At 40.6% G+C, this 26,844-nt stretch overlaps 1 protein-coding gene across 3 annotated transcripts in view; it reads left to right on the forward strand.

The window, feature by feature from the left end:
* fbxl17 (F-box and leucine-rich repeat protein 17) overlaps window positions 1–26,844 on the forward strand; it is an 898,173-nt gene that overhangs the window by 542,873 nt on the left and 328,456 nt on the right. The window contains exon 8 of one of the 3 annotated variants that reach the window (XM_060931857.1): window positions 15,807–16,120. The exons of the other annotated variants lie outside the window; for them this stretch is intronic. Within the exon in view, the coding sequence (XP_060787840.1) occupies window positions 15,807–15,951 (145 nt within the window). The 3' untranslated portion in view covers window positions 15,952–16,120. Of the gene's footprint in view, window positions 1–15,806; window positions 16,121–26,844 lie in introns of those variants that run through there. 3 annotated transcript variants of the gene reach the window in all.

Here is a 26,844-nt window from a genome sequence, read left to right on the forward strand (position 1 = left end):
CCTCATTTTGGGAATTTTCGTCCATAGGGGGCGCTGTTTTTGGCCAACGCAATTGCTCCAAAACAGGTTTTTGGTAAATAATTCCATAATGCTTCTCCTTCACACCACTACCTTGTGATAGTACGTTGCTGTTGTAGACACTTATTTTTCCAACTCATAATCGCTCATGTGCAGCATAGCGCCACCTACTGACATGGTAGAAACCAAAAAATTTATTCTTCAAAAATCAATATCTCATCTTCTATTTTCTCAATCTTGATCAAACTTGATACGCACACTCTTAACAGGTCACCTGACATATGTGCCAAATTTTGTGAACTTTTGCCACTGGGGGCGCTGTTTTCAGGCAACAATTTATATCTCGGCTTCTGATTGGTCAAACTTGATCAAACTTTACAAAACAACTCTTCATAGGTCCCTTGACATGTATACCAAATTTGGTGAACTTTCACCACTGGGGGCGCTCATTGCGCTGTAGCAGTTGCAGGAGAGGTGTTTACAATCATGAGGCACCAGGAGTATGTTGTTTTGGTTGCCTTAAACACACATGACTTGTGGACCACTGGGGGCGCTCATTGCACTGTAGCAGTTGCAGGAGAGGTGTTTACAATCATGAGGCACCAGGAGTATGTTGTTTTGGTTGCCTTAAACACACATGACTTGTGGGGAATGGGTAGGCAGTCGGGAGCAAGTGTTGTAGCGTTACATACAGACTAATAGATGTCTAACAGAAGACAATCCTATGTAGCTATAGCTTGGTGACTGATGAGGTAAATACATTAATTTGGTTGGGAAGCCATGGCATAAAATGTTCTGTCCATGACAACATCTCAGCGCACCGTGTACTCTGTGTCCAATTCTGTGCTTTGTCACCATTGTGGGAGTAATGTCTCTTGCCAAAGAAGCTGTGGAAGGTATTTCGCGGGGACGCATGCCCCCGCCCCCCTTGGCCGCTGGCGCGAGGGCCCGTCGAGGCCGCTTGCGGCTTTAATTCTTGTTCTAATTCTTCACATATGAATTCTTAAGAAGCGTGAGACAGTTCTAATTCTTAACATATGAATTCTGATTCTAATTCTTTTAACCTTGTCACATATTATTCATCATCTTAATCATGACATAAACTACTTATATGAAATTACACACTCAAATGAAATTATATATACCATGTAACATAAATTGTAATTCACATCTATATGAACTCTACTTTGGCCGTTACAGTCTATCATGAGTCGAAGTTCACCAGAGTAGCTGAACCCTACAGGGGCACTGTTCCAAAGAAAGTATGTGAGCAAGAACCATTCTTAATTTGTTTTAGCCAATTGGAAGCACCATTTGTCGAGTGTTCACTTGAAAGTCTGCTATGGTTTGTCAATAAACCACCTACTCCTACCGAAAGAGAGACAGTTTGATTGACTTACCACAGACCATTTTCTGTAGCCTCTTTGCCAAACTTGTTTGTTGACCCCATGAGATTGTTTTTTTTCCTTCAGACTCTATGTGGCTCTAAACTGCATATTGTGTTATGGTGTTCAGAAGCTGTACATATAAACTCAGAAGTGCAGTGAGCCAGTCAGATTGCAACTGTCATGATTCTGAACATTGTGACCAGGTGAGCTCAGCTGTCATTGATGGTCTCGTTATTATTATCGTGGAGTGATGGCGGCAGCTCTGGGTGGTTTGGAAGGCTCCACTCATGAGCAGGAACATTTTAACATCGCCGTTTTTAATCTCTCATACTTATTTTTAAATATCTCTCTTTGGTTGTTCAGGAAGTTAATGTTATTGCATAGGTCCATCAAACGGTGTCGTCAAAACAAAGACAACCTTGAACAAACCAATGCTGGCCTCTACCTGCTCACCTGCGGTCTTTTATTAGGCCTACTAACGCCAACGTTCTCTATCTGCAACAAATCAAAGCTTCTTGTGAGTACGCATCATGCTCATAATAATACCGCTGATCCTCTGGGCATTCTGACAGAGAAAACACAACTGAACTTTCTTGGATTAGGATATCACACCGTTTTCATACGATTTTCGAAGAATGGTCGGGTCTTTACGCAAAGCAGCAAAATCAACACCGGGAAGAAGGCCAACCAGTCATCAGCCAAAATGCTGCTACTAATGTTGCTGTTAATATCAGGAGATGTCCATCTAAATCCAGGCCCTCTTTGCCATCCAGAGCCTGACCCAACAGCGCATAACATCACCCCGTCCCGGTCAGAACCATCGGTAGCGACTACACCTGCTCCAGATACTACACACACGCAACTCACCCTGGCTCCGGTGTTGGAGAGCGTCTATCATGGGGGAAGAGTGGCGTGTGGGCCTGCGGCGCTTGGAGGTCATCTGACCGAGTGGAATGCCGGTTGGCGGGGCTCTCTTGCCGAGTCCAGGGCGGAGAGGCTGGTGAATTCGCCAGCTGGCATCGGAAACGGCGAGCCAATGTTGGATTCGGTGACCCGTATGGACTTAACATTACGTGACATCTCCCCAGCCATGGAATATCATCCTCGGGAGGAACCGACTGCAACAGCGGACGAATGTCATCTAAGACGGCAACAAGTGAGTGCCCAAAAACATTTTATTAATCGCGCCGTGCGGAAACAAGGACAGTTCAGACTTTTCCAAACTGGGAATCATGTCCAAATGAATGCGGATGAACCGACTGAAACGAATGAATGTCAAATAGACTTACGGCATGCTGTGAGTGCCAAAAAACATCTCACAAATCGTGCAGCCTTGAAACAGAGACAGTCGAGACTTTTACAAACTGTGAATCATGCCCAAATCATTTGGAATCCAGATAAAAAACCGAACGGAATTATGGGAGGGCATATAAACATAAGAAGCCTTTTACCAAAAATAGATCAGATACAAAATTTACTTATAGAGTCAAATTTGGATTTTTTGTGCATATCTGAGACTTGGTTATCCAGTAACATTTCTACTGACCTGGTCAATGTACCAGGATATACATGTTACAGGAGAGATAGGCACAAGGGAAGGGGAGGGGGTGTTTTGATCTACATAAGAGAACAGTTTAAGGTCCTACAGGTTGACCTGAATGTGAACTTGGAGTGCCTGGGACTAAATGTAATACTTTCACCAAACATGAAATTCAACATAATTGCACTGTATAATCCTCCATCCTGCGGTGTATATTTTTACAATGATCTGAAAAATCTTTTGAATGTTGTTGATACCTCTTGTGAATGTATGTTGTTTGGAGATTTTAATATTAATTGGATAGACAAAAAGGGGAAAACAAAACTCAAATCAACGATGGACAAATTTAAATACAAACAGCTGATTGATAGACCTACACGGATTACTAGAAAGAGTGAAACACTTATTGACCTGATTTTTACAAATAGACCAGAGAGAATAATAAAGCTGTATAATCTCATTACTGGTCTTTCAGATCACAACATGACACTGATTATAAGGAAATTAACCAAAAAGCGTCTAGTCCATCACAACAAAATACAAAATCGAATTTCAACAACTGGAATCCCCAAGTCAAAAATGGCTGATTTTGAACATGATCTGAAAGAAGTCAACTGGGAGATGACAATGAAAGAGTCAAATATAGATCATAGTGCGGACATTTTTGCATCTACCCTTAACGACATAATAACCAGGCATACAAAATCCTGGAAAAGTAAACCGAAGAAAAACTCTCTCCCATGGTTTAACAGTGATATTTTAAAGCTCACCAAAGAGCGCGACCTTGCTCTCAAAAGGTCATTGATTACTAAAACTAACACTGACCACCTTACTTACACCAGTTTAAGAAACAAAGTAGTGTCTGAGCTGCGCAAAGCAAAGACCAATTATTTTCACAAACTTATTGAAGAGGCCAATGGAAACAGCTCTAAATTGTGGCAACAGATAAATAGATTAACTAACACAAGTAAGCACAAACATTTAAACATGAACAAAATATTCAATAAACCTACTGATAGCAATGAATCAATTGCAAATGATTTTAATATTTTTTTTATTGAATCTGTAAGAGAATTAGCAAAACATTTCAAATATACTGGTCCGCCTCCTGTCCAGTTTGACTACGACGACACAGACTCCTTTCGCATAAAAGAAATATCTCAGGACAAAGTTAAAAAGGTGATTGCAAACCTGAGAAACTCTATGGCAAAGGACAACCAGAATTTAAACACTGCTTTTATAAAGAAATATCACAGTTGTCTGGTGGAACCAATTACTTATTTAGTGAATTTGTCAATTCAAACTTACACTTTCCCTGAGAGCTGGAAAATGGCAACAATCACTCCAGTCTACAAATCAGGAGAAAAGGACTTAGTAAGCAACTACAGGCCTATTGCCATTCTTCCTGTAGTATCTAAAGTTCTAGAAAAAATTGTAGCTGAACAATTAATGGAGCATCTGGAGTCTAACCAACTGCTTTATTCACAGCAGTTTGGATTTAGACAGAAACATTCTACAGAATCAGCAAATGTTTATCTAATTGAGAAGATCAAAACTTCACTTGACAAAGGAAATGTTGTAGGGGCAGTGTTCCTGGATTTAAAAAAAGCTTTTGACACTGTGAATCACAAAGTTCTACTGAACAAATTAAATCAGTTCAAAATGTCAGCTGACGCCATGAAGTGGTTTAAATCATATCTGGAGGGAAGACAGCAGTGTGTTAGGATTAATGGGGTAAAGTCTGATGTACATGGAAGCAGCATGGGTGTACCACAGGGATCAGTGCTGGGCCCATTGCTGTTTTCCATGTATATCAATGACCTACCAAGCTGCTGCCCAGGTGTTAACTGCCAGATGTATGCTGATGACACAATTATCTATGTGTCTGCCAAAACACCCAGTCTGGCTAGCGAACGCCTGACGCAGGCTTTGGTTCATATATCTGAGTGGCTTGAGCTATCTCATTTAACCCTTAATGTTAAAAAAACTGTGACCATATGTTTTTCCATCCATAATAACCCCTCTAACCATGATGCATTTAAGGTCATGATCAAGGGAGAAATCATTGATGCTGTAAATGAGGTGAGGTATCTAGGTATTATCCTGGACAAATATTTAAAATTTGATAGTCAGGTTAAACACATTTGTGATAAGGTCAAACCAAATCTGAACTGCTTCCGCCTTATTAGAAGAAACCTGTCAATGAAAGCTGCAAAGCTATACATGCATGCAAGGATTTTCTCTCATTTATCATACTGTATTACCTCATGGTCACAGGCGTCCTCTACCACTATAAAACCCATAGTCTCAATATTTAAGCAAACAATTAAAATCATGGACCAGAAACAAGTGAAATGGCATCATTGCCACATATTAAAGAAACATAAGCTTTTTACCTTTGATAATTTTATTAATTTTAATATTCTTACATTCTTCTTCAAATGCTTAAATAATCATATGCCAACACTGTTCTCTGAGTTGGCCATTAGGTGCCAGAGTTCTCACAGAGTTACGAGAGCTGTCACTAGTGGTGATTGTTTAGTTCCAAGATGCAGGACTTCTTTCTGTCAGTCTGCCCTCTCTGTAAAGGGGGCAAAACTCTGGAATTCTCTACCCACAGAGTTGAAGCTGGAAACAAATAGAAATGTTTTTTACAAAGGACTAAAACAATGGCTAAAATGTACACAACAGTGTACACATTAAGTCTTGTAGTTGGCTGACTGGTTTGTTCAAAATGTCTTTGCTTCGAAATTTGTCTCTCTTTTTCTCTTTTATCTCTTTCCTGGTTGTTTTTTTTTTTTTATTATTTTCATATTTGAATGTTTTTATTTTTATAAAAGCCTCCTGTGGACTGGTGTTGTAAATTAGCACTTGTGCTAAAACACTCAAACAATGCATCTGGTTTGTCCAATGTTATTGCTATGTCCATATCAAATAAACATTTAATAATAAAAAAAAGTGCATGGAAAATGTCTGTAAGATGGAGTGTTGGAGGCTGACACTACCTCCTGTGCAGATCTGCTGTTGGGACTTTCTTGTTTACCAATATAAAGTTGGACTTGAACCTAGAGAGAGATCATTGTAGCACATGGGTTCTGGGAACTTGCAAAGTTTCTGCAGTGGCTTTGACATTTCTGATGAGAGTCCCGTGGTTACATGCACTGTTTGATGGTTTTTGGTTGAGTTCACTGATTTGTGAGGTTAAAATTGGACATTTGAAGCTAAAAGGAGTTTTGCAGGGTTCCATGTTGTTTGAGCTGACCTTTGCTGGCATGGGTTTTTATGTATGACATTGCAGCTGAGTTTGGTGAATTTTTAGACGTTTGTGTTGTGTAATGTGTGTGAAACTTGACTGGAATCCTGCGGGGGGTGGGATAGGAGGGAAATGAGCTTGTTTAAGCTGGCTGTGCAGCAGACAGAGTTGGGGTTGTGATCCACTGTGATGTTGTGATACACAGGGTTTGGCTGCTGTACTTTGGAGAGATGCCGAAAAACACAAACTTTTTTGATTGCACTCCCTGAAATGCTCCATTGACGCCACTCCTCCCCTCCCCTTTGTAGGCCCTTATGTTATCCAGAGAAGGGTTTGCATAACAATTTACAGATTTTGGCACTTGGGTTAACTCGTAGGCTTGGCAGTTTTTTTCCCTCTTTTTTCTGCACATCATAGAGAAACAAAAATGTGCAAATGAGTACTGAGTAGAGTCAGGCTCCTAGTTGTTTTCTTCTTGTTGCCATTTCTGGTTATTTTTCATGTCAAGTCAACATGTAATAGGCTAATTTGACCTACTAAATAATAGTATACAAATTATTTGATTCTTGGTCTTCAATGTGAGCTTTAAAATACACATGGTCTTAAGCAGAAACATAAAACCTTCATCAAACCTTTCCTTGAGAAAGACTGGCTTTCGTCACTTGTAACAACACTGGTCCTCATAAATTCCTTGCACGCCTCTATCCTTTGGAGATCCATAATAACTATTTACTTCGGCTTATATGGCTTATTCCCCTCTTCATCCGCCAGAACGATCACTATTTAAACTCCTCTTGGCTACTGGGTCTTATCAGATCCCATGAATGTGAAAGACTATTAAGGGAGGTCTCTGGAGTCCAGTGTGGGTCTCTTTTCCTGCCCTCTGTGTTCCCAGGGAAGGAGAAAGCTGTAATGGGAATGCATAGCCAGCAGATATTTAAGTGATATTAAAGATCTCTGACATTTAGTCATGCATTGGAAGAGAAGCCTAAGGAATAATTAGCTTCTTGTGACCAGGGAAGGGAATGGATAGCACTGTTGAGTTTGTGACCTTGTGGCTTGTATCTTTGTGTGCAGCTGTCTCAAGATTTGCAGAGCTCTGAGTTGTGTGGAGATTTTGGCTTGAGCTAAAAAAAAAAACTGGACCAAACAAGACTGTTCTGCATTGACCGTTTCCTTCTGGAGCTTGGTGGATCCATATTCAGATTGTAAACTCCATCTTTGACATGGTTGGGCTTTGCCAGTTTAGTTGATTCGCTTGAAGGACTTGGAGATTCTTTACTACTACAGAAATTCAAAGTCTACAGTGCTGAGGAATGTCTGCTGCCCGCATACAACTGGAGCTTTATCAAACCTGCTGTTTTGCCATCGAGGTCAAATGCACAGTCAGTAACAATCCCAGCCTAAAGATACTTCAAAGCTTCTCAAACATCCCCAGTTTAATGGTCTGTGGTGTATTGGCTTTGCCTTGAAATATTCTGTTGGATTTTATTGTGAAAAGTTTCCTTGAAGAGCTTGAACTCGTGCTAAAGTTATTATTGTCATTATATATTATACATAATTCATCTGTGGTCTGCACACATCTTGCATTGTTATTGGTAAAAGTCCTAACTAGGGTCAATGCTGAGGATATGCTGTTTGTCCAAATTTGCCATTGTATTACATTTGCAAATGTAATACAATGTACAACCCCGATTCCAAAAAAGTTGGGACAAAGTACAAATTGTAAATAAAAACAGAATGCAATAATTTACAAATCTCAAAAACTGATATTGTATTCACAGTAGAACATAGACAACATATCAAATGTCGAAAGTGAGACATTTTGAAATTTCATGCCAAATATTGGCTCATTTGAAATTTCATGACAGCAACACATCTCAAAAAAGTTGGGACAGGGGCAATAAGAGGCTGGAAAAGTTAATGGTACAAAAAAGGAACAGCTGGAGGACCAAATTGCAACTCATTAGGTCAATTGGCAATAGGTCATTAACATGACTGGGTATAAAAGGAGCATCTTGGAGTGGCAGCGGCTCTCAGAAGTAAAGATGGGAAGAGGATCACCAATCCCCCTAATTCTGCGCCAACAAATAATGGAGCAATATCAGAAAGGAGTCTGACAGTGTAAAATTGCAAAGAGTTTGAACATATCATCATCTGCAGTGCATAATATCATCAAAAGATTCAGAGAATCTGGAAGAATCTCTGTGCGTAAGGGTCAAGGCCGGAAAACCATACTGGGTGCCCGTGATCTTCGGGCGCTTAGATGGCACTGCATCACATACAGGCATGCTTCTGTATTGGAAATCACAAAATGGGCTCAGGAATATTTCCAGAGAACATTATCTGTGAACACAATTCACTGTGCCATCTGCCGTTGCCAGCTAAAACTCTATAGTTCAAAGAAGAAGCCGTATCTAAACATGATCCAGAAGCGCATACCGTACATCTTCTCTGGGCCAAGGCTCATTTAAAATGGACTGTGGCAAAGTGGAAAACTGTTCTGTAGTCAGACGAATCAAAATTTGAAGTTCTTTATGGAAATCAGGGACGCCGTGTCATTCGGACTAAAGAGGAGAAGGACGACCCAAGTTGTTATCAGCGCTCAGTTCAGAAGCCTGCATCTCTGATGGTATGGGGTTGCATTAGTGCATGTGGCATGGGCAGCTTACACATCTGGAAAGACACCATCAATGCTGAAAGGTATATCCAGGTTCTAGAGCAACATATGCTCCCATCCAGACGACGTCTCTTTCAGGGAAGACCTTGCATTTTCCAACATGACAATGCCAAACCACATACTGCATCAATTACAGCATCATGGCTGCGTAGAAGAAGGGTCCGGGTACTGAACTGGCCAGCCTGCAGTCCAGATCTTTCATCCATAGAAAACATTTGGAGTATCATAAAACGGAAGATACGACAAAAAAGACCTAAGACAGTTGAGCAACTAGAATCCTACATTAGACAAGAATGGGTTAACATTCTTATCCCTAAACTTGAGCAACTTGTCTCCTCTGTCCCCAGACGTTTACAGACTGTTGTAAAGAGAAAAGCGGATGTCTCACAGTGGTAAACATGGCCTTGTCCCAACTTTTTTGAGATGTGTTGTTGTCATGAAATTTAAAATCACCTAATTTTTCTCTTTAAATGATACATTTTCTCAGTTTAAACATTTGATATGTCATCTATGTTCTATTCTGAATAAAATATGGAATTTTGAAACTTCCACATCATTGCATTCTGTTTTTATTTACAATTTGTACTTTGTCCCAACTTTTTTGGAATCGGGGTTGTATTTCATGTACCCTCAGAAAAACTGGACTGATTGAAGTCGTTAGTCTGTTTATTGAATTGTACCTTGAATGAACAGTCTTAAATAAGCACAAAAAAGCCCCTTTGGGGGAAAATGTCATTTGATGCACTCTTATTATAACAGGGGTTTACCTCTGCTGCTTTTGGTTCTTCTTTCCTTCACTCATCTTTCTGCTTTTAAATTCTGGTAGATTGCATGAGCTTCGCCACTAGTGGGAGTTTCTTACTCTGCATTACACTTTCATTTTTCACAAACATCTTATTTTTTATCTGCCTCCTGCAATAGAATTGTCACAGATTACATTGAAAAATGTTAGTTTAGTATAAAGGGGCGGTCACACAGCACTCTGCGTCTATATCACGTACAAAAAGATACAAAAATCTGGTGGACGTGGTCGTAAGTGCTAATTTTTGGTCAATTTTGGCTTTGCCGTGCTTTGTACGGGGTATGGCCGTCGGCGGCTGTTTCACTGCTGCAGCACTGCCTAAGCACAGCTAACCAAGTCCAGCCACGCACCCAGATGTTCCGTACCACCCTCCTCCTCCTCCTTCTTCTTCTCTCAGCAAGGATATGTTGAGCCTGTATCAGTTGGTTCTGTTGGTGCTGGAGCATTAAGATGAGGACATCACAGCGTTGAGGGTTCATGTTCACCCCTTGACATCTAGATTGCAAGTGCCGAGGTCTCAGAAAATTACGGTATTTATACATGCCGCAAATCAGAAGTGATGCAGAAGTGATTAGACAGTGATCAACCGAATTTAGAACTTGTTTGAGATGTCGTTTAACAGGCTTAGACAGTGCTATGTACGCGGAAAAATCCATTTCTCAGTGATAAGCCGCTAAACACACGCTATATCCCGTGATACCAACGCGTAACACCCGTCCGATGACCGTGCTCTGCCCGTGATAGACCGCCAAACTTTCGCGTCTTACCACGTCTCCCCAAGTTTTAATAACGGCTGGGACACTGATTATCACGTGTTTTTCACGTGTGTTGCACGTCTTTACCACGTGTGCCGGCCGTGGTTGTCCGCGGTCTAAAGTTTTGAGCAGTCCAAAACTTTTTGCCGCGTCCGACGCCGTTCCGATTTTCCCCTGCGTCCTGTCACGTCTGTATATCGACTGTAACACGTCTTAACTTCGACATCAACACGAACAACATCGTCTGCTTCACGGGAGAGCACTTTTTGACGGGTTTTGGCCGTGATAAAGCCGTAAAGCGCTGTGTGACCGGGCCTTTAGCTACATCAGTATTTCTGGGTGCAGTTGTTTTCAGGGGAAGACCTTGAGGCTCGTAGTTGTAGTGAATGGTGTTGCCAAATGTTCCAGATGAATCACAGTGGTGTGAGTTAAATCAAGGATTATAATGCTAACCAGTCTTCCATTTTTATGATGATATTTCAGCTTGTGTTCATTTGTTTAATTAACTTTACACATCTTGATGTTATAATCTGTTGGTTCAAGTCTCACTCTTTAGTTTCTCTCCAGTTTGAAAGCAGTTTCTGTGATAGGGTGTGCAAAAAAAGAATACAGTAAGCTTGTGACTTGTGGATTAATTCTATTAAGATTGGCAGTGAGAGCTCACTGTATTAATAATGCCACTCTGTAAGTGGGGAAAAGTTGAATCTTCTAATGGTGATGCCATAAAGTGTGTAATGTATCTTAATTTCAACAGTGTCTTACAACTATGAAAATGCATAGCTATGACAAATGTGCCTGCTTTAAGGTATCAGCTATCATAACTCCTAGCACAGTTGAGCCCAGTAAGTTGATGAATACACGGAAATCCTTAACATGCCTCAGTTTAATAGCCGTTCTGCTTTCTGTTTGCACTTGGCTCACCCAGCAATGTTACTGCTTCCCACATTCAGTGCAAAATCACCCTTAGGCCCTGTCCACACGGCAACAGATTCAGGTAAATCTGATAAAATTGTTTATCGTTTCGGCCTGGCGTCCACATGGCACCGGCGTTTTGGGTGCCCCAAAACGAAATCTTTTGAGAACGGGTTCCAGAGTGAAAAAATCCGGCAACGGCGCCGTTGCGAAGTCATCTGGATGAGTAGAACGGATTTGTTTACAATGACGTCACAACCACATGACTGTCAGTGCTTCACGCCGGGTAGAAGTGTAACGAACTCGATGCGAGTTGTCAACAAATCCTATAACTTGGTTCATGAAACGCGCTTACAAAATATTTTCACTGTGAATATTTATTGTGTAATGGTGCAAAGTGAGAGAGAGAGAGTGAGAGAATAGCCCTTAGGGCAGAGTCTTTAGTCCAAACACTGCGGAAGCAGTACCAAACCGCGCACCGCCCGTGCGCTTTCCAAAAACAAAAACAATCCCGCCAGCAAAAATAGGAAAAAAAAGGAGCGATCTCACCTCTTCAGATGTTGGTTTAAGTCCCACAATACATTCCTCAAAAAGGGCGTAGAAGAACAAAGTAATCCATCAACGTGTAGCATTCAATTTATTCCGGACCATTAAAGAATTCTGGAGGATCTCAGAATGTTGGCGTACCGGCTTCCATCTACCCCCGTTCATTCCTCTCTCTCTCTCCATCTACCCCCGTTCATTCCTCTTTCCGCGTCTCCATTCAAAAAACGAGCACGTGATTTAAAGGGACTATAGCCATAGGACAGGGAGTGAGAAGGTGTGCGCGTGTGACAGTGACATGGAAGAACCTAGGCTCATGCTCGCCCTGAATTTCTCTTAAAGTGAAGGCAGAAGAACGTTCAGCGCCTGGCCAGGCTTTCTATGTATTAATTTACATAGACGTTTTAATATGAAATATAAATAAGTGTCTTAGACAATAGATACTATTTTACACTACTGACTAATAATCAAAACTTTATGTGGCTAATGCTACAAAAGAAGGGGTTTATGCGCATGCGTCTACTTCTATTGTTCTGGTGTCTCCGATGGGACCATCTTACAGCGCACATAGAGGTGTGGCATGTGTATTGCATCGTTTTCAGCAAGCGTTGCGTTGCCATATGAACCTGATATTTTACTGATCCGTTGCCCATGTGGACGCGATATTTAAAAAAAAAAAAAATCTCGTTGCCGTTGTCGTGTGGATGTAGCCTTAGACATCAGTTGGCTATGGAAGAACAAAGCTATCAATATAATGTGTGATGAGTAAAAAAAAAAAAGTGATGCTCATTTCATCCAGTACAAAGTTGACAGACAAATCTTGCAAAACATTTTATATAGAGAGAGATATATATAAAATAGGCATGCCTTCAAAAGGAGCTTTGAACTCTGTTGTGATTCCTGGAAAGCACTTTTGCACTCGGCCCTGGAGGCATTTTTCAAAGTGTGTGAGAAATCACATCCTAGTTGCCATCTGGAATAGGCCTTCGATGGTGTCAATAACAGCTCGCTCTTGGTAATCAGAAACACTTAGACAGCTGTAATGATTTCACACATCCACTTCTATGTACATCTCCCACTTTTGTCCTCTACTGATTACTTAAACCCATGATCCCATTTCTCCAAGGAGAGAACACTGCATGACTTGAAAATGGGTTCTACGATTCACACTCTTCCAGAGGTACTTTTCCCTCTTTCACGTGACACAGAGTTCACAAAGGATGGAGATTGCCATGTGAAAAGTTGATAATGTGCTCAAACTTCTCAGGAGTGACATGAGGTTATAACAGTCTTGGTGTTCTGGGGCTGTAGGAAGTTTGTGGTGGATCAAAGGCACTTCCTGTGACAAGAGTCGAGAGAGTAAAATAGCATGAAGCAGCAAATGCTGCACACCATTTGACTGCCCTGAATTTATTATTTACAACTATTAGTATAGCTCATATTTATACATAGTACTATAAAACTTATTGTAGCAAGAACCAACATAATGCAATAAATATAGCATTTCTAGTATACATTTGAGAAATACATTGCATAAGTACAAATATAGACACAGAAATGATTATAAATAAGTAATTTTTGGCTATACAGCATCTCCAACCATCCTTTATTACTATATTTATTTATTTATTGTATTCTTGCAACATTTCACCATTGTTGGATTCGATACACGGCTTCTACAAATCCAACTTGAAGGGCCCATGAAATGTTTGATTTGAAACAATTTCCACGAATGTGTATAATCTCCTTAACAATTTGTATGTTTGTATGGCCAAAAGTTTGTGGACACCTGAACATCACATCCTTATGTGTTTATGAACACTGCATTCCAGATTTAGTCATCCTTTGCTCTTCTAATAACCTTCACTCTTCTGGGAAGGCTTTCCACTAGATTTTGGAGCACAGTTGTGGGGATTTGCTCATTTAAACCACAAGAGCATTAGTCAGATCAGGTACTGATGATAGGTGAAGAAGTCTTGGGTGGAGTCATTGTTGGAGTTGAAGTCAAGCGTTTTGTGCAGGACACAGTTCTTGAGTTCTTCCACTCCAGGATTTGTAAACTGTGTGTTCATGGGCTTCACGGTTTGCACAGAGGCATAAGGTTTGAGCTGCTTAGTTCCAGTGAAGTGATATTGTCATGCTACAGCATACATAGACATCCTATACAACTGTTTGCTTCCAGTTTTATGCCAACAGTTTGGCAAAGACCCACATCTAGGTGTGATGGTCAGGTGTCCACAGATCAACACACTCACTGGAATAATTGACCCAGCTCATGCCACATTTATAATGCTTAAAGCTCAACAGCTATTAAAAAATAAAAATATAAAAGCTCTACAGCTTAAATCATGTTACACCAGACTTACAGTATTAGGACTTCCTTAGAAATAAAATACAAGGTACTAAGCACTCCTATAGTAAAACAACATGGCTTATTTTAAAGAAGCCGCCGCCTCTATTTGTACACTCAAGCCCATTTAACCCATCTGAAGCTGTGAACACATGCATGCACACACAAGTGAGCAATGAGCACACACGCATACCCAGAGCAGTGGTCAGCTATGCTACAGCCCCCAGGGAGCAGCTGGGGGTTAGGTGCCTTGCTCAAGGGCACTTCAGCCATGATACAGAGGGAGAGGAAAGTGCTGTTCATTCACTCACCCTTTGGGACCAAGGCTGCTTCTCTAACCTACAGACCATGGCTGCCCCTGTCAATGTAGTGAAAAGAGGAAGTAGATTGTTGTCTTGTAGCATTATAGATCGTAGAAATGTGGACAAGTGGGTTAAGAGAAATCTAACGGAGTCTTGACATGAGTGTAAATTACGTCCTGGTTGATTTTAGGTTTCTGCTTTTCTTCTGCCCTTTCAGTAATACATAAAACCTGTGGTTGTTATTTTTAATAGAAAATCCTTACCTCTTGGATCTGTTGACCCTGTGTGTCAGTGTTTTTGTATTTGAGTTTAGGTCTAAATGTATTTATTCTTATTTTTTTATTAATACAGTGGTTTAAAAACTTTTTGGGCAGATGACCCCAAATGGACATTTTGAATTCTCTGTAACCCGCAGCTTTGACCACCGTACATTTCAGATTTTAATATTGGGCTGCTGTATCATTTGAACATTATATTATCTCAGTAGCATAAAACTGATGAAAAAGAATGTTCCTTGCAGTGACAGTCTAGTGGAAAGTGTTGTGTTATAGGGAACATGGTGTGACACGGCCCAGTGCAAACACAGAAGCATGATTTATACTTGAACTATGACTGTGTGCACGTGCAGAAGCAACAGCAATATGAGCAGCATTATTCACTCACTCACCTGCATATTTTATGTTCATCTAGAGGATTAAAAGTGACTTTCACTAGATGGCATGTCAGAGCCAAAACGTGCTTGTCCTTTCCAAGTCAAACTATAAAACTTTGATTCACAGTGGTGCGAAACACTGACTACGTTTACATGCACATTCAAATCAAGCTGCTGTCGGTAATCGAGCTGAAGGTCCCAGCAGGGTGCCAGAGAAATCCAATCCTACATGCACACAATGAAATCGGGCTATTGTGTGAGGTGCATTGTGCACCCGAGCCACAGGTGGTGCAACACGCCCCATCGTGTTGGTACACTTCCGGTTGTCGTTATGAAGAAGAGCTATTCAAGAGTGTAAACAAAGTTATCAGTTCCGTGTTCTCCATTGCGAGTTTTTCTCCCGTCCATGAATTTTAATATATTCAACTCCTTAAGCTGAATGAGCATGAACTCTGTCTCCTCATTGCTCCAGAAGTGCACGTTTCTGCTTGCCTGTGGCAGTGGGGGCGTGGTCAAGCACCGGTCTGTGATAGGAGGGCGGAGCCAGGGAAGGTGAGTGGCAGAATCACTTCACCTGACGGTAATTAACCTGTGTTTGTGTGTCTTCCCAGTAATTGCGCCCTATTTAAGGAGGCAGAGGGAGAGCAGAGAGGACAGCTCATCCTGGGACTAGAACACAGCGCGCGCGCACGCGTGTGTGTGTGTGTGTGTGTGTGTGTGTGTGTGTGTGTGTGTGTGTTTTTCTCTCAAGAATAAAAGTAGGCTGTTAAACTGAAAAGTCTGACAATAAAAAGCCTATTAGTACCAGAAGCTTTGTCCTGCCGTCCTCTGTGCTCCACCCACACTTCAGAGAGCTCTACATCGCCATTTTCTCTTCTTCGTTTGTTCCTCCTGACCTCTTCTGCTGCTCGCTACTACTGTTGTCATGCCGACCGAGGCTGTTGTGTTTCCCGCTTGTGGTCTTGTCACTCGTCACTTCCAGAAGTAGCTCGACAACTAGCTCGATAGGGTATACATGCACAAAGTAGCTCGGCAGAAATTGCATAAACTAGGTCGTGTAGCTCGATTCCGAGAAATCAAGTTCGGTTCAATTTCAGCCGAATTAAGGTGCATACATGGCATTTTGAACTTCGATTTCAGTCGAGCAACGGCAGAAATTCGATTCTCTCTATGTGCATGTAAACGTAGTGACTGATGAGCTTTGCCTAAGCAAACTATAGGGTCACAACCCCTAGTTTGAGAACCTTTATATTAAGACTGGTGTCAGCAAAGATTATGACTGTTCTGTTTACTGAAGTGTACTGATGATTAACAATGGAATAAAAGTCATGTCAGTGTGACCATATGAACTTAAAAGTTGACAGTTGTGATGATGAAATAAAATCTCATGAGTGAGATCTCATTGTCCTCTTCTGTACAGCAGCCATTTGAAGAGAATTTTCCCAACAGTCAGTGAATGCTCTTTTTTAAATCACTAAATTGAATTGTCTTATTTAGAATATTTATCCTTCAACCTTTACAACACCATTTTTGCTTCCATTGACCTTTCACAGAAATGTTAAAGGGCATGTATTGGTATTAGTTGAATTGTGTGTTTTGTTTTTTCATCTTCAGGCCATTGTCAGTTTCATGTGCCACTCCAGTAGGAGCATAACCGCTCCATCTGTCTACTTATGCTGCGAAGGTCACACCAGTTGCCTTCAATTAATACTGTAAAGTGACTGAGTACAAAGAGAAAAGGGGCTACTTAAATGAGTCATAATGTTGAATTAGTTGCGTTCATCATTTCTGGCCAATATTTCTCATTTATACTAAATGGAATTATTCTGTTCAATCTCCTGCCTCATATTCTCTGCTGTTGCATTTAGAACCCATAACAGATGAATCTGTATTACCGTATTGGCTCGAATATAAGACGGTGTTTTTGTTGTAAAAAATAGCTCTTAAAAAGGGGGGTCGTCTTAAATTCGCGGACTAGACAAAATGCCACCAAAAACGAAAGTGAAAGTGAGGACAGTGAGAGTGAGCAAAGTGAGGCTGAGGATCTCTGTGCTGAGTAGCTGTAATTTAGCAAACTACCTTTTCCATAGTTTCAGTTGTTTATTATTGTAAACCTTAATGTATTGTTTAATGCATTGTTTAAAGCATTTGCACTGTTCTGCAAATTTATTCCATATACCCGTAGGCTATGGGAAGTTAATGCATTGACATTCTAAAGTTTATGAACTTTCAATCTAAACCTGACAAATTTGTTGAATTAATGCAATTTAAATGTTTTAATTTGGCTTGTCTAGTAGCCTGCAGTTTAGCCTCTTTTTTTACTTCTATGAAAAGTGTTCACGGAAATGAGACTGAAATGACCTCTATTTAAATGTGAAAAACAAAAGCCTCTAATTTTAAACAGAATTTTGAAATAAATACGCTTTATATGAATGAACATTTGGTCTTCAAAAAACTTTTTCCCCAAAGATGAACTTGGAAAAGGGGGGGTCGTCTTACATTCAGGGTCGTCTTATATTCGGGCCAATACGGTATATTGCCTTAATGAAAATGCTATTGCTGTGTGTGTGTGTGTGTGTGTGTGTGTGTGTGTGTGTGTGTGTGTGGTACCAGGCAAAAGTTTGAACAGTACATGTATTGTATATGTGTATGTTCTTTGTAAGAAAGAGAGAGAAGCCCCTTTTACACAGAGATTCTACAATATTAACATTAAGAAGACCCCTCAATATGCTGGCTTTAGAGACCTTAAAAACTGTAGACAGAGATGTTTGAATTTGTGCTGGTCTCGGAAAGTAGAATGTCAAGGTCAAAAACGCCACCCTGATGTTCTGGCTGTCCCTTTTACACGGACATCGATTCCGGATCTGTTACTACCAATCGGTTCAGCTCAGAGGCGGAACAACACAGACCCCCAGTTCTGCGTTTGGATGTTTTATACAAAACACAAGGCACAATAAAGTTGTAAGAACAGGCTGTGTAAAATGGTCAGAAAGAGAGAGAGAGAGAGAGATGGTGCCTGAGGAATGTGTGAAACTTCACTTAAAAAAAAAAATCCTCTCCACTTCAGTAAACAAGCCCTCTTCCAATGTTGGCTTGTTGCTGTTGTTCACACTTGGATGTTAGAGGGTTGAATGTGTGGACACTACAGGATGCTTCCTACTTGATGCCCACACAGAGCCATCTGATGAACTGAGCATACAGATGCCTTGGACCTAACCATCCGAATTTAGTCTCGAGCTGTCATAACTTATTTGCCTCTCCAGCTCAGCTACCCTGATGCTGCATAATGTTTCACTTGATCACACATATGCTTCCCAGTTTTTGCTGTCTGTTTAAAAACTGTTTTTCTCCTGTGCCAAGAAACGAGAGCCAGTGCTTGTCATGTTGCACACCAGCACACAAAATGCCATTCCAGTTTATCATAATGGCCTTGAGGTTACCATGAGATGCAAATAGAAAAGTTGAAATCTCTGCAAATGTCAAGTCCATGAGTTTTGGAAGACAATTTTCTGATGCTGAGTTTGAGTGCTTCCCATGGCTAAGGTATAACTCATGTTGGTACTTAAGCACCAATTACTGCTCTTATATATAGTGCTGTTTTAGATTAGACACTGTGACAGTTTTTTTGCCTATCTTAAGAGAATGTGCACACTGTCATCACCCTGCTAGACTGAAGCTCGAGAGGCCTAGATAAATGATTGAATGACTATTATTAAAAAATGGTGAAAAATGGCTTTAAAAGGTTGCATAGTGACTGCCCTCTCTTTTCATAAGAAACAATAAATTACACACACACACCGTAATATTCCATGTCCAGATGTGATTGTGCATGTTAAACCTGAATCTGTTTGGTCTACTCCTTGCTGGTCAACACTTGTTGCTACAATGATGGTATGCTGATGAAGTCTTTAGATTGTGCTCAAAGACAGACAAAGGACAGAGACAGAAGAGACAATGAGAGTGAAAGAGGAAGGCCATGATTGATGATTAATGCCCTTGTTTTGAAAGCTAGTCAAGCGCAGACAGCAAGCAGCAGCTCTCCTTCCCAATAGCATTGTCAATGAACTAACCCCCACTGACGTCTTGCACACTCTGGAGGCTTTTCTCACAATTACAGTTTCCTGAGTAAATCATTAGATACAGTGCATGTCTGCAGTGACTGGAAGTGATGGTGCCACAAGGGCCTCGCTCTGCTAGACTCCTGAATCCTGCTCATTATAAGCAGACAGAAACACACCCCCTGTGGCCCTTGGCCCTTGGCAGAGGTGCATTGCCAGACTGGGGATGATTATTAATTGTATTTCCACATCAGGAAGCAGGTGACACTAATTCTACCTCATCATCCTCTTTCTCCATCTTATTTTTTCTCTCATTCTTTTATGTCTTATACCAAAGTGATGTTGATGAACTTATGACATGTTTGTACTCATCATACATGTCTCATTATACTCTATGGTCTTTTTGTACAGTGTTGAAGCAACACTTGTTTATAAAGTGTGGATGTGTGTGGTGGGTGTTAGGAAACATGTGCTTCCTCTGGTGCTCATACAGTATTATAGAGCAGCCTGGAACACAACCCTTACTGCTGTATTCTGCCTACATCAGCTAACACACATCCATGAGTGGCTAGCAATGACTGGTTAATCTACAGTGGCAAGAGAGAGGCCATACCACCCACCCAGACAGTAGGGCCAGTTCTACTCACCTAGACTCCTGGCCATGTATGGCTGAGGCTTCATCAAATAACTAAAGATCTTAACAATCTGACAATAATGGCGAGCACTTAGAGTTCCACAGGAATTCACAAGCATGTTTTTAGAGAAGGAGTTTATGGGTAAATCATGTTATGCCATGTAAGTGCTGATCAGTTCAGAGGACAGAGGTTTATCCTGTAACACTGAGATCAGAACAAGAACAAAATACTCGCCCTTAAGCAGAACTAGCAAAAAGCAAAACGGAACAGTTTTGAGAAGAACAAGATGTCAGCAAAAAAGCAGCATTTCTAAATACTTGTATATCCTGTCTTTAAACATTACTAAAACACTGAATAATTCTTGGAGTGAGCTAACCTTTCATAAAAATGTTTAGTTACAGTACCCATCAAAATTTTGGACACACCTCCTAATTCAGTGGTTTTTGTTTTTTTTAAAAAGAATTAAGACACTTCATGTCTTAAAGTAATGATTGGTGTCATTTCTCTTTACTTAGTTGAGCGGTTCTTGACATAATATGAATTACTGCTGTTGTGGAATAGGGCTAGTTACTGTATTTTTATTATTTACTGTTTACTGTTTGAACTCAAATGCATTAAGAAGGCAAAAAATTCCACTAACTTTTGAAAAGGCACACCTGTAAAAATATGAAACATTTTTTAAGCACTTGTTTGTTTACCACATAATTCCATATATATTTCATAGTTTTAATGTCTTCAGTATTGTTCTACAATGTAGAAAATAGTCCAAATATGGAAAAAACTTATGAATGAGTAGGTGTACAAACTTTTGATTGATCCTGTATTTAGCTGAATTGTGTATTTTCTATGGAATCATGTTGCTGCCACACCAGAAAAAGAAAAATATATATATTTTTTTCTTTTCTATACACTGTGGCATTGTATAGAACATTGTAGTGTTCATGTGACATTGTACACTAGTGCTGACACTCACTAAGGGTGCTTTCACGAAACAGTCCATTTGAACCAAAAGCTCTTAGTTCAGTTCGTTTTCGTCAGTGTGAAAGCATCAGTCGCACTCGGGTGCGCACCAAATCAAGCGGACCGAGACCTCCAAAAAGGGGTGGTCTCGGTCCGCTTGATTCCGCACCAAATGTCAACCTCTGGTGCGGTCCCTCTGGTGAGAACGCGAACCTGGACCAGCTCAGGAGTTTCAATTAAATTGACATTACAACAGTGCAGATGTTTCAGTTGTGACAGGGTGCAGGCACTTACAGATGCAAACACGGGAGAGCAGGCAAACAGACCATAGCCTTGTGGGTCTTTGGAAAGGTGCTTGTCTCATCATCGGCAGGACAGCATTGGTGAAAATAGCGCGTCTCCTCTGCCTGAAATGACGCGCTATATGCCTTCGGCGAATCCAGTATATCCGAAGATTGTTCTTCAGCTGCAGCCGCGACTCATTCCGGAACTGGATATTTTGCCAGAAATGGGTAATGTTGACGATATAAAAAGCAAGGACCAGCGCAAGAAACAGTGTGCGAACGTGTCGCTCCATTGTGAAAGTCCAAATTGGCGCTTATTTCCACCGGAAGATGACGAAACGTCATTCAGACCAATTTGGTTTGTTTGCATGTGTGAACGCGGACCACACGCAGTCTGTATGCTACAATGTAACAATTTTACTGCCTGGTGCGGACCAAATAATCAAACTAGCGGTGTGAAAGTGCCCTAACTTTTTAACTGTAAAATAACTTCCACTGCCCCCTTCAGTACAGATTTCCTTTGTAAACATAATCCAATTATTCCGATATTAGACTCATCATTTAAATATTTACAGTAATCTTCTGCCTAATTATTGGAGCTATAGAGCTTTTTTCCTGGAATTTTCCACTTTTGGCATTATTTCTAGACATTTTTGTGTTATTTAGGTTTAATTAGGGGCGGCATGGTAGTGCCGTAGTGGTTAGCGCTGTCGCCTCACAGCAACCGTTGAGGGCCTTTCTGTGTGGAGTTTGCATGTTCTCCCATGTCCGCGTGGGTTTCCTCTGGGTGCTCCGGTTTCCCCCGCAGTCCAAAGACATGCAGGTTAAGTTAACTGGTGACTCTAAATTGACCGTAGGTGTGAATGGTTGTCTGTGTCTATGGCTACATCCACACGACAACGGCAACGAGATTTTTTTTTTAAATATCGCGTCCACATGGGCAACGGATCAGTATAATTTCAGGTACATATGGCAACGCAGCGCTTGCTGAAAACGATGCAATACACATGCCACACCTCTACGTGCGCTGTAAGACGGTCCCATCGGAGACACCAGAACAATAGAAGAAGTAGACGCATGCGCATAAACCCCTTCTTCTGTAGCATTAGCCACATAAAGTTTTGATTATTAATCAGTAGCGTAAAACAAAAGACGCAGAAAGAGGAATGAATGGGGGTAGATGGAAGCCGGTACGCCAACATTCTGATATCCTCCAGAATTCTTTAATGGTCCGGAATAAATTGAATGCTACACGTTGATGAATTACTTTGTTCTTCTATGCCCTTTTTGAGGAATGTATTGTCGGACTTAAACCAACATCTGAAGAGGTGAGATCGCTCTTTTTTTTTTCCTATTTTTGCTGGCGGGATTGTTTTTGTTTTTGGAAAGCGCACGGGCGGTGCGCGGTTTGGTACTGCTTCCACAGTGTTTGGACTAACGACTCTGCCCTAAGGGCTATTCTCTCTCTCACTCTCTCTCTCTCTCTCTCTCTCTCTCACTTTGCACCATTACACAATAAATATTCACAGTGAAAATATTTTGTAAGCGCGTTTCATGAACCAAGTTATAGGATTTGTTGACAACTCGCATCGAGTTTGTTATACTTCTACCCGGCGTGAAGCACTGACAGTCGTGGTTGTGACGTCATTGTAAACAAATCCATTCTACTCATCCAGACGACTTCCCAACGGCGCCGTTGCCAGATTTTTTCACTCTGGAACCCGTTCTCAAAAGATTTCGTTTTGGGGCACCCAAAACGCCAGTGCCGTGTGGACGCCAGGCCGAAACGATAAACAATTTTATCAGATTCACCTGAATCCGTTGCCGTGTGGACAGGGCCTATGTGTCAGCCCTGTGATGACCTGGCGACTTGTCCAGGGTGTACCCCGCCTTTCGCCCGTAGTCAGCTGGGATAGGCTCCAGCTTGCCTGCGACCCTGTAGAACAGGATAAAGCGGCTAGAGATAAGGCAAGGCAAGTTTATTTATATAGCACATTTCATACACAGTGGCAGTTCAATGTGCTTTACAGAAGTAAAAGCAAAACAGTAAACAATAGAAAATAAAATTACATAAAATAAATGGGGAAGAAAAATAATAAGAATTAAACAATAGTAGAAATAAAATAATAAAATGAAGTAAAAGTTCAGTAAAAAAAACAGCAGAATAAAATAGAATAAAAGTTAAGTAAAGTTTAAAACATGCAAAGGCTGTAAAAGTTAAGAAAGTTTAAAACATGTAAAGATGACAATATTAATCATTTAGCAGAAAGCATCTGAAAACAGCTTGGTCTTTAGTCTAGATTTGAAGCTGCCAACAGCAGGAGCATTTTTAATGTCCTCTGGGAGTTGGTTCCATAGCTGTACTGCATAGTAACTAAAAGCTGCTTCACCACACTTTGTTTTAACAACAGGTTTTACCAATAAATTTTGCTGCTGCGATCTGGTAGATCTGATTGGGTTAGGCTGCTGCAACATATCAGAGAGGTAATTGGGCCCTGTACCATTTAGAGATTTGTACACCAGCAGCAATGCTTTAAAGTCAATTCTGTAGCTTACTGGAAGCCAGTGAAGGGACCTTAGAATTGGAGTAATGTGCTCTGTTCTTTTTGTTCATGTGAGAACCCTAGCCGTTGCATTTTGAACCAGCTGAAGTCGTTTGATGGTCTTTTTTGGCAGGCCTGTGAAAAGGCCATTGCAGTAATCAACCCTACTAGAGATGAAGGCATGTATAAGTTTTTCCAGATCATTTTTTGACATAAGTCCTCTTAGTTTGGAAATGTTTTTTAGGTGATAAAATGCCATTTTAGTGATTGCTTTCATGTGATTGTCAAAGTTTAGCTCGCTGTCAATGAAAACACCAAGATTTTTAACCATATCTTTTGTTTTAATCCCCTTTGTGTCAAGAATAGTGGTAATCCTGAGTCTTTCATCTTTTTTCCCCAAATAGAATTACTTCTGTTTTATTTGCGTTCAGCTGAAGAAAATTGTGACATCCAGTTGTTGATTTGGTCGATACACTGGTAGAGACATTCAAGGGGGGCATAATCATTAGGTGATAGAGCAAAATAAATTTGGGTGTCATCTGCATAGCAGTGATACAAAATTGAGTTGTTCTTGATAATTTGTCCAAGTGGGAGCATATAAAGGTTGAATAGTAATGGTCCAAGGATCGACCCCTGGGGGACACCACAGGTCAAGGACATTGATGTTGAGGTACAATTTCCCATGGTAACAAAGAAGCTTCTATCTTTTAAGTATGATTTTAACCAATTGATAACTTTACCAGTTAACCCAACCCAGTGTTCAAGTCAATATAGCAGTATGTTGTGATCAACAGTATCAAAAGCTGCACTGAGGTCCAGTAACACCAGGACCGATGTTTTGCCTGCATCAGTATTAAGACGTATGTCATTTATAACTTTAATCAGCGCTGTTTCAGTGCTATGATTGGCACAAAATCCTGACTGAAAGTTATCAAAACAGCTGTTTGATATCAAGAAGGCAGTTAATTGATTGAAGACAATTTTTTCAAGGATTTTCCCGATGAATGGTAGATTTGATATTGGCCTGTAGTTGTTTAATACTGAAGCATCCAGATTATTCTTTTTAAGTAGGGGCTTTACAACGGCTTTTTTTCAGGGACACAGGAACAATGCCAGTCTCTAGGGATGTATTTATGATCTGAAGCACATCTTTAATTATAAGGTGAAGAACAGACTTAAAAAAGTTGGTGGGCAGAATGTGATGCAGATAATGAGATGAGATGAGGTTTAATTAAGGGACGTCAAAGGAGCACACACAGTTGAGTAACTATAAGAACAATAATAATTGGAATAACTTATTATAATAACTTTGATAATGGTGGGCTGTTATCCTCAGCTGTAACAAAAAATAGCTATCAGAAAGCCACTGGATATGCTTCATGAGCCCCACTTTGAGAATACCTGCCAAAGTGCACATGCTCAGTATGATGGTGGACACCTGCACAAACTTCGTCACATGACGCATAGCGTCACAGGTTGTCACTCATCCAGGTCATTTTGAAGTGATGAGTCAACAAGTCTGCACCAGTGTTATAACCTTTAACCACGGGCGATTGCTCTAAGACAACGAGGGAGGCTCAGCCTCCTCTAAAAATGACGAACATCGTGTAGGATGAATTGCGCTAGGCTTATGTTATAGCCAACCTTATAACATTGCTATTTCAGATCCAGAATCATAGAAATATATGTGCTCAACCCAACTACAGCGCGAAATCATTCCGTTATAACTTTCCCCAGTTCGCCTAATGTGTGCGTGAGTTTTTCCCCCTCGTGACAGCGTGATGCAGCCCAGCCTCAGTGGACTTCAATGGCATTTGGGAGCTATGCGCTTTTCAATATCAAAATGCAAGACGATTATTGGACAAATACTGCGAAAACGCCCGCCCACGGAGTCTCACGGACTCCCAGCCTCAGTGGACTTCAATGGCATTTGGGAGCTATGTGCTTTTCAATCTCAAAATGCAAGACGATTATTGAATGAATGAATGAATTTATTTATTTCGAACATGTATAAAAATGTATGTAACTATTTGTACATACAAAAGAAAGAAAATGAAAAAAGTGACAAAAAAGAATAAATAAAATAACATAAAGAGCTAATACATTACAATACACCGCACATTGTTCGAAAAACAATTATTGGACAAATACTGCGAAAACGCCCGCCCACGGACTCCCAGCCTCAGTGGACTTCAGTGGCATTTGGAAGCTATGTGCTTTTCAATATCAAAATGCAAGACGATTATTGGACAAATACTGCAAAAACGCCCGCCCACAGACTCCCATGGACTCCCAGCCTCACAGTGGGAGGGACATGGCAGCTTTCGCGAGGAGACTGGTGATTGGTGAAAGTGGCCGGATATTTTCTTTGATTGACAGCTCGTTTCAAATATAGACAGGCAGCGGTGAATCTCAGTTCAGTCCCATGCGGATTCGCAAGTGCTGTGGTGTATTGTAAGAGATCAGCTTACATTTCGATTTCATTCATTACATACGGTTTCTACCAGCTTTTTTTAGTTTGTATATATTTTCATTGTAAATAAAGTGTAAATATAGTGTTGTCAAGTTTGCTATCTTAGTTCCAGAAATTTCGTTTATTTGAGTGACTGTACTTGAACTTGAGGGGGCTAGTCAGCTAGCAAGAAAGCTGTGCACGGATGCCAAGCATTGCTGATTTAATTTTGGCGAAGCCATTTGCCAGTCTTCCTTTCGAGGAAAAAATTAAAATTAAAGAGCAGGGTAGACCAACGCCTCAAATTGACTTGGTGAAAAAGGTAGGGAATAATACTCGTTCCTTTCAGCTCTCCTGGTACGAGAAAGTGAATTGGCTAACAGCAAGTGAGCCACATCAACAACAGTAAATAGGCTACTTTAGTAATATGTCATGGATGGACCAAAAATATAGAATCTATTTAAAATGTTTATGCTGAGTATATTATATTGGAATATATATTTCTCTGGATATGAATTAAACACAGCTACAATTTGGAAAACATTTTTAAACAAATACACAGCCAAGAACATTTCACACTACAGACCTGGATTAAAAGTGAAAGGGTTATCAAAATTGTCAATAAAACATTTCTCAGTCAAAATAAGTCAAATATAGGGAAAGTGTCATTGAATGAAATGTGTGGCACCCAGCTCTATGTTTGGCTCCCCAAGGTCA

This window comes from Neoarius graeffei, chromosome 10 (assembly GCF_027579695.1).
Source record: "Neoarius graeffei isolate fNeoGra1 chromosome 10, fNeoGra1.pri, whole genome shotgun sequence".
NCBI lineage: Eukaryota > Metazoa > Chordata > Actinopteri > Siluriformes > Ariidae > Neoarius > Neoarius graeffei.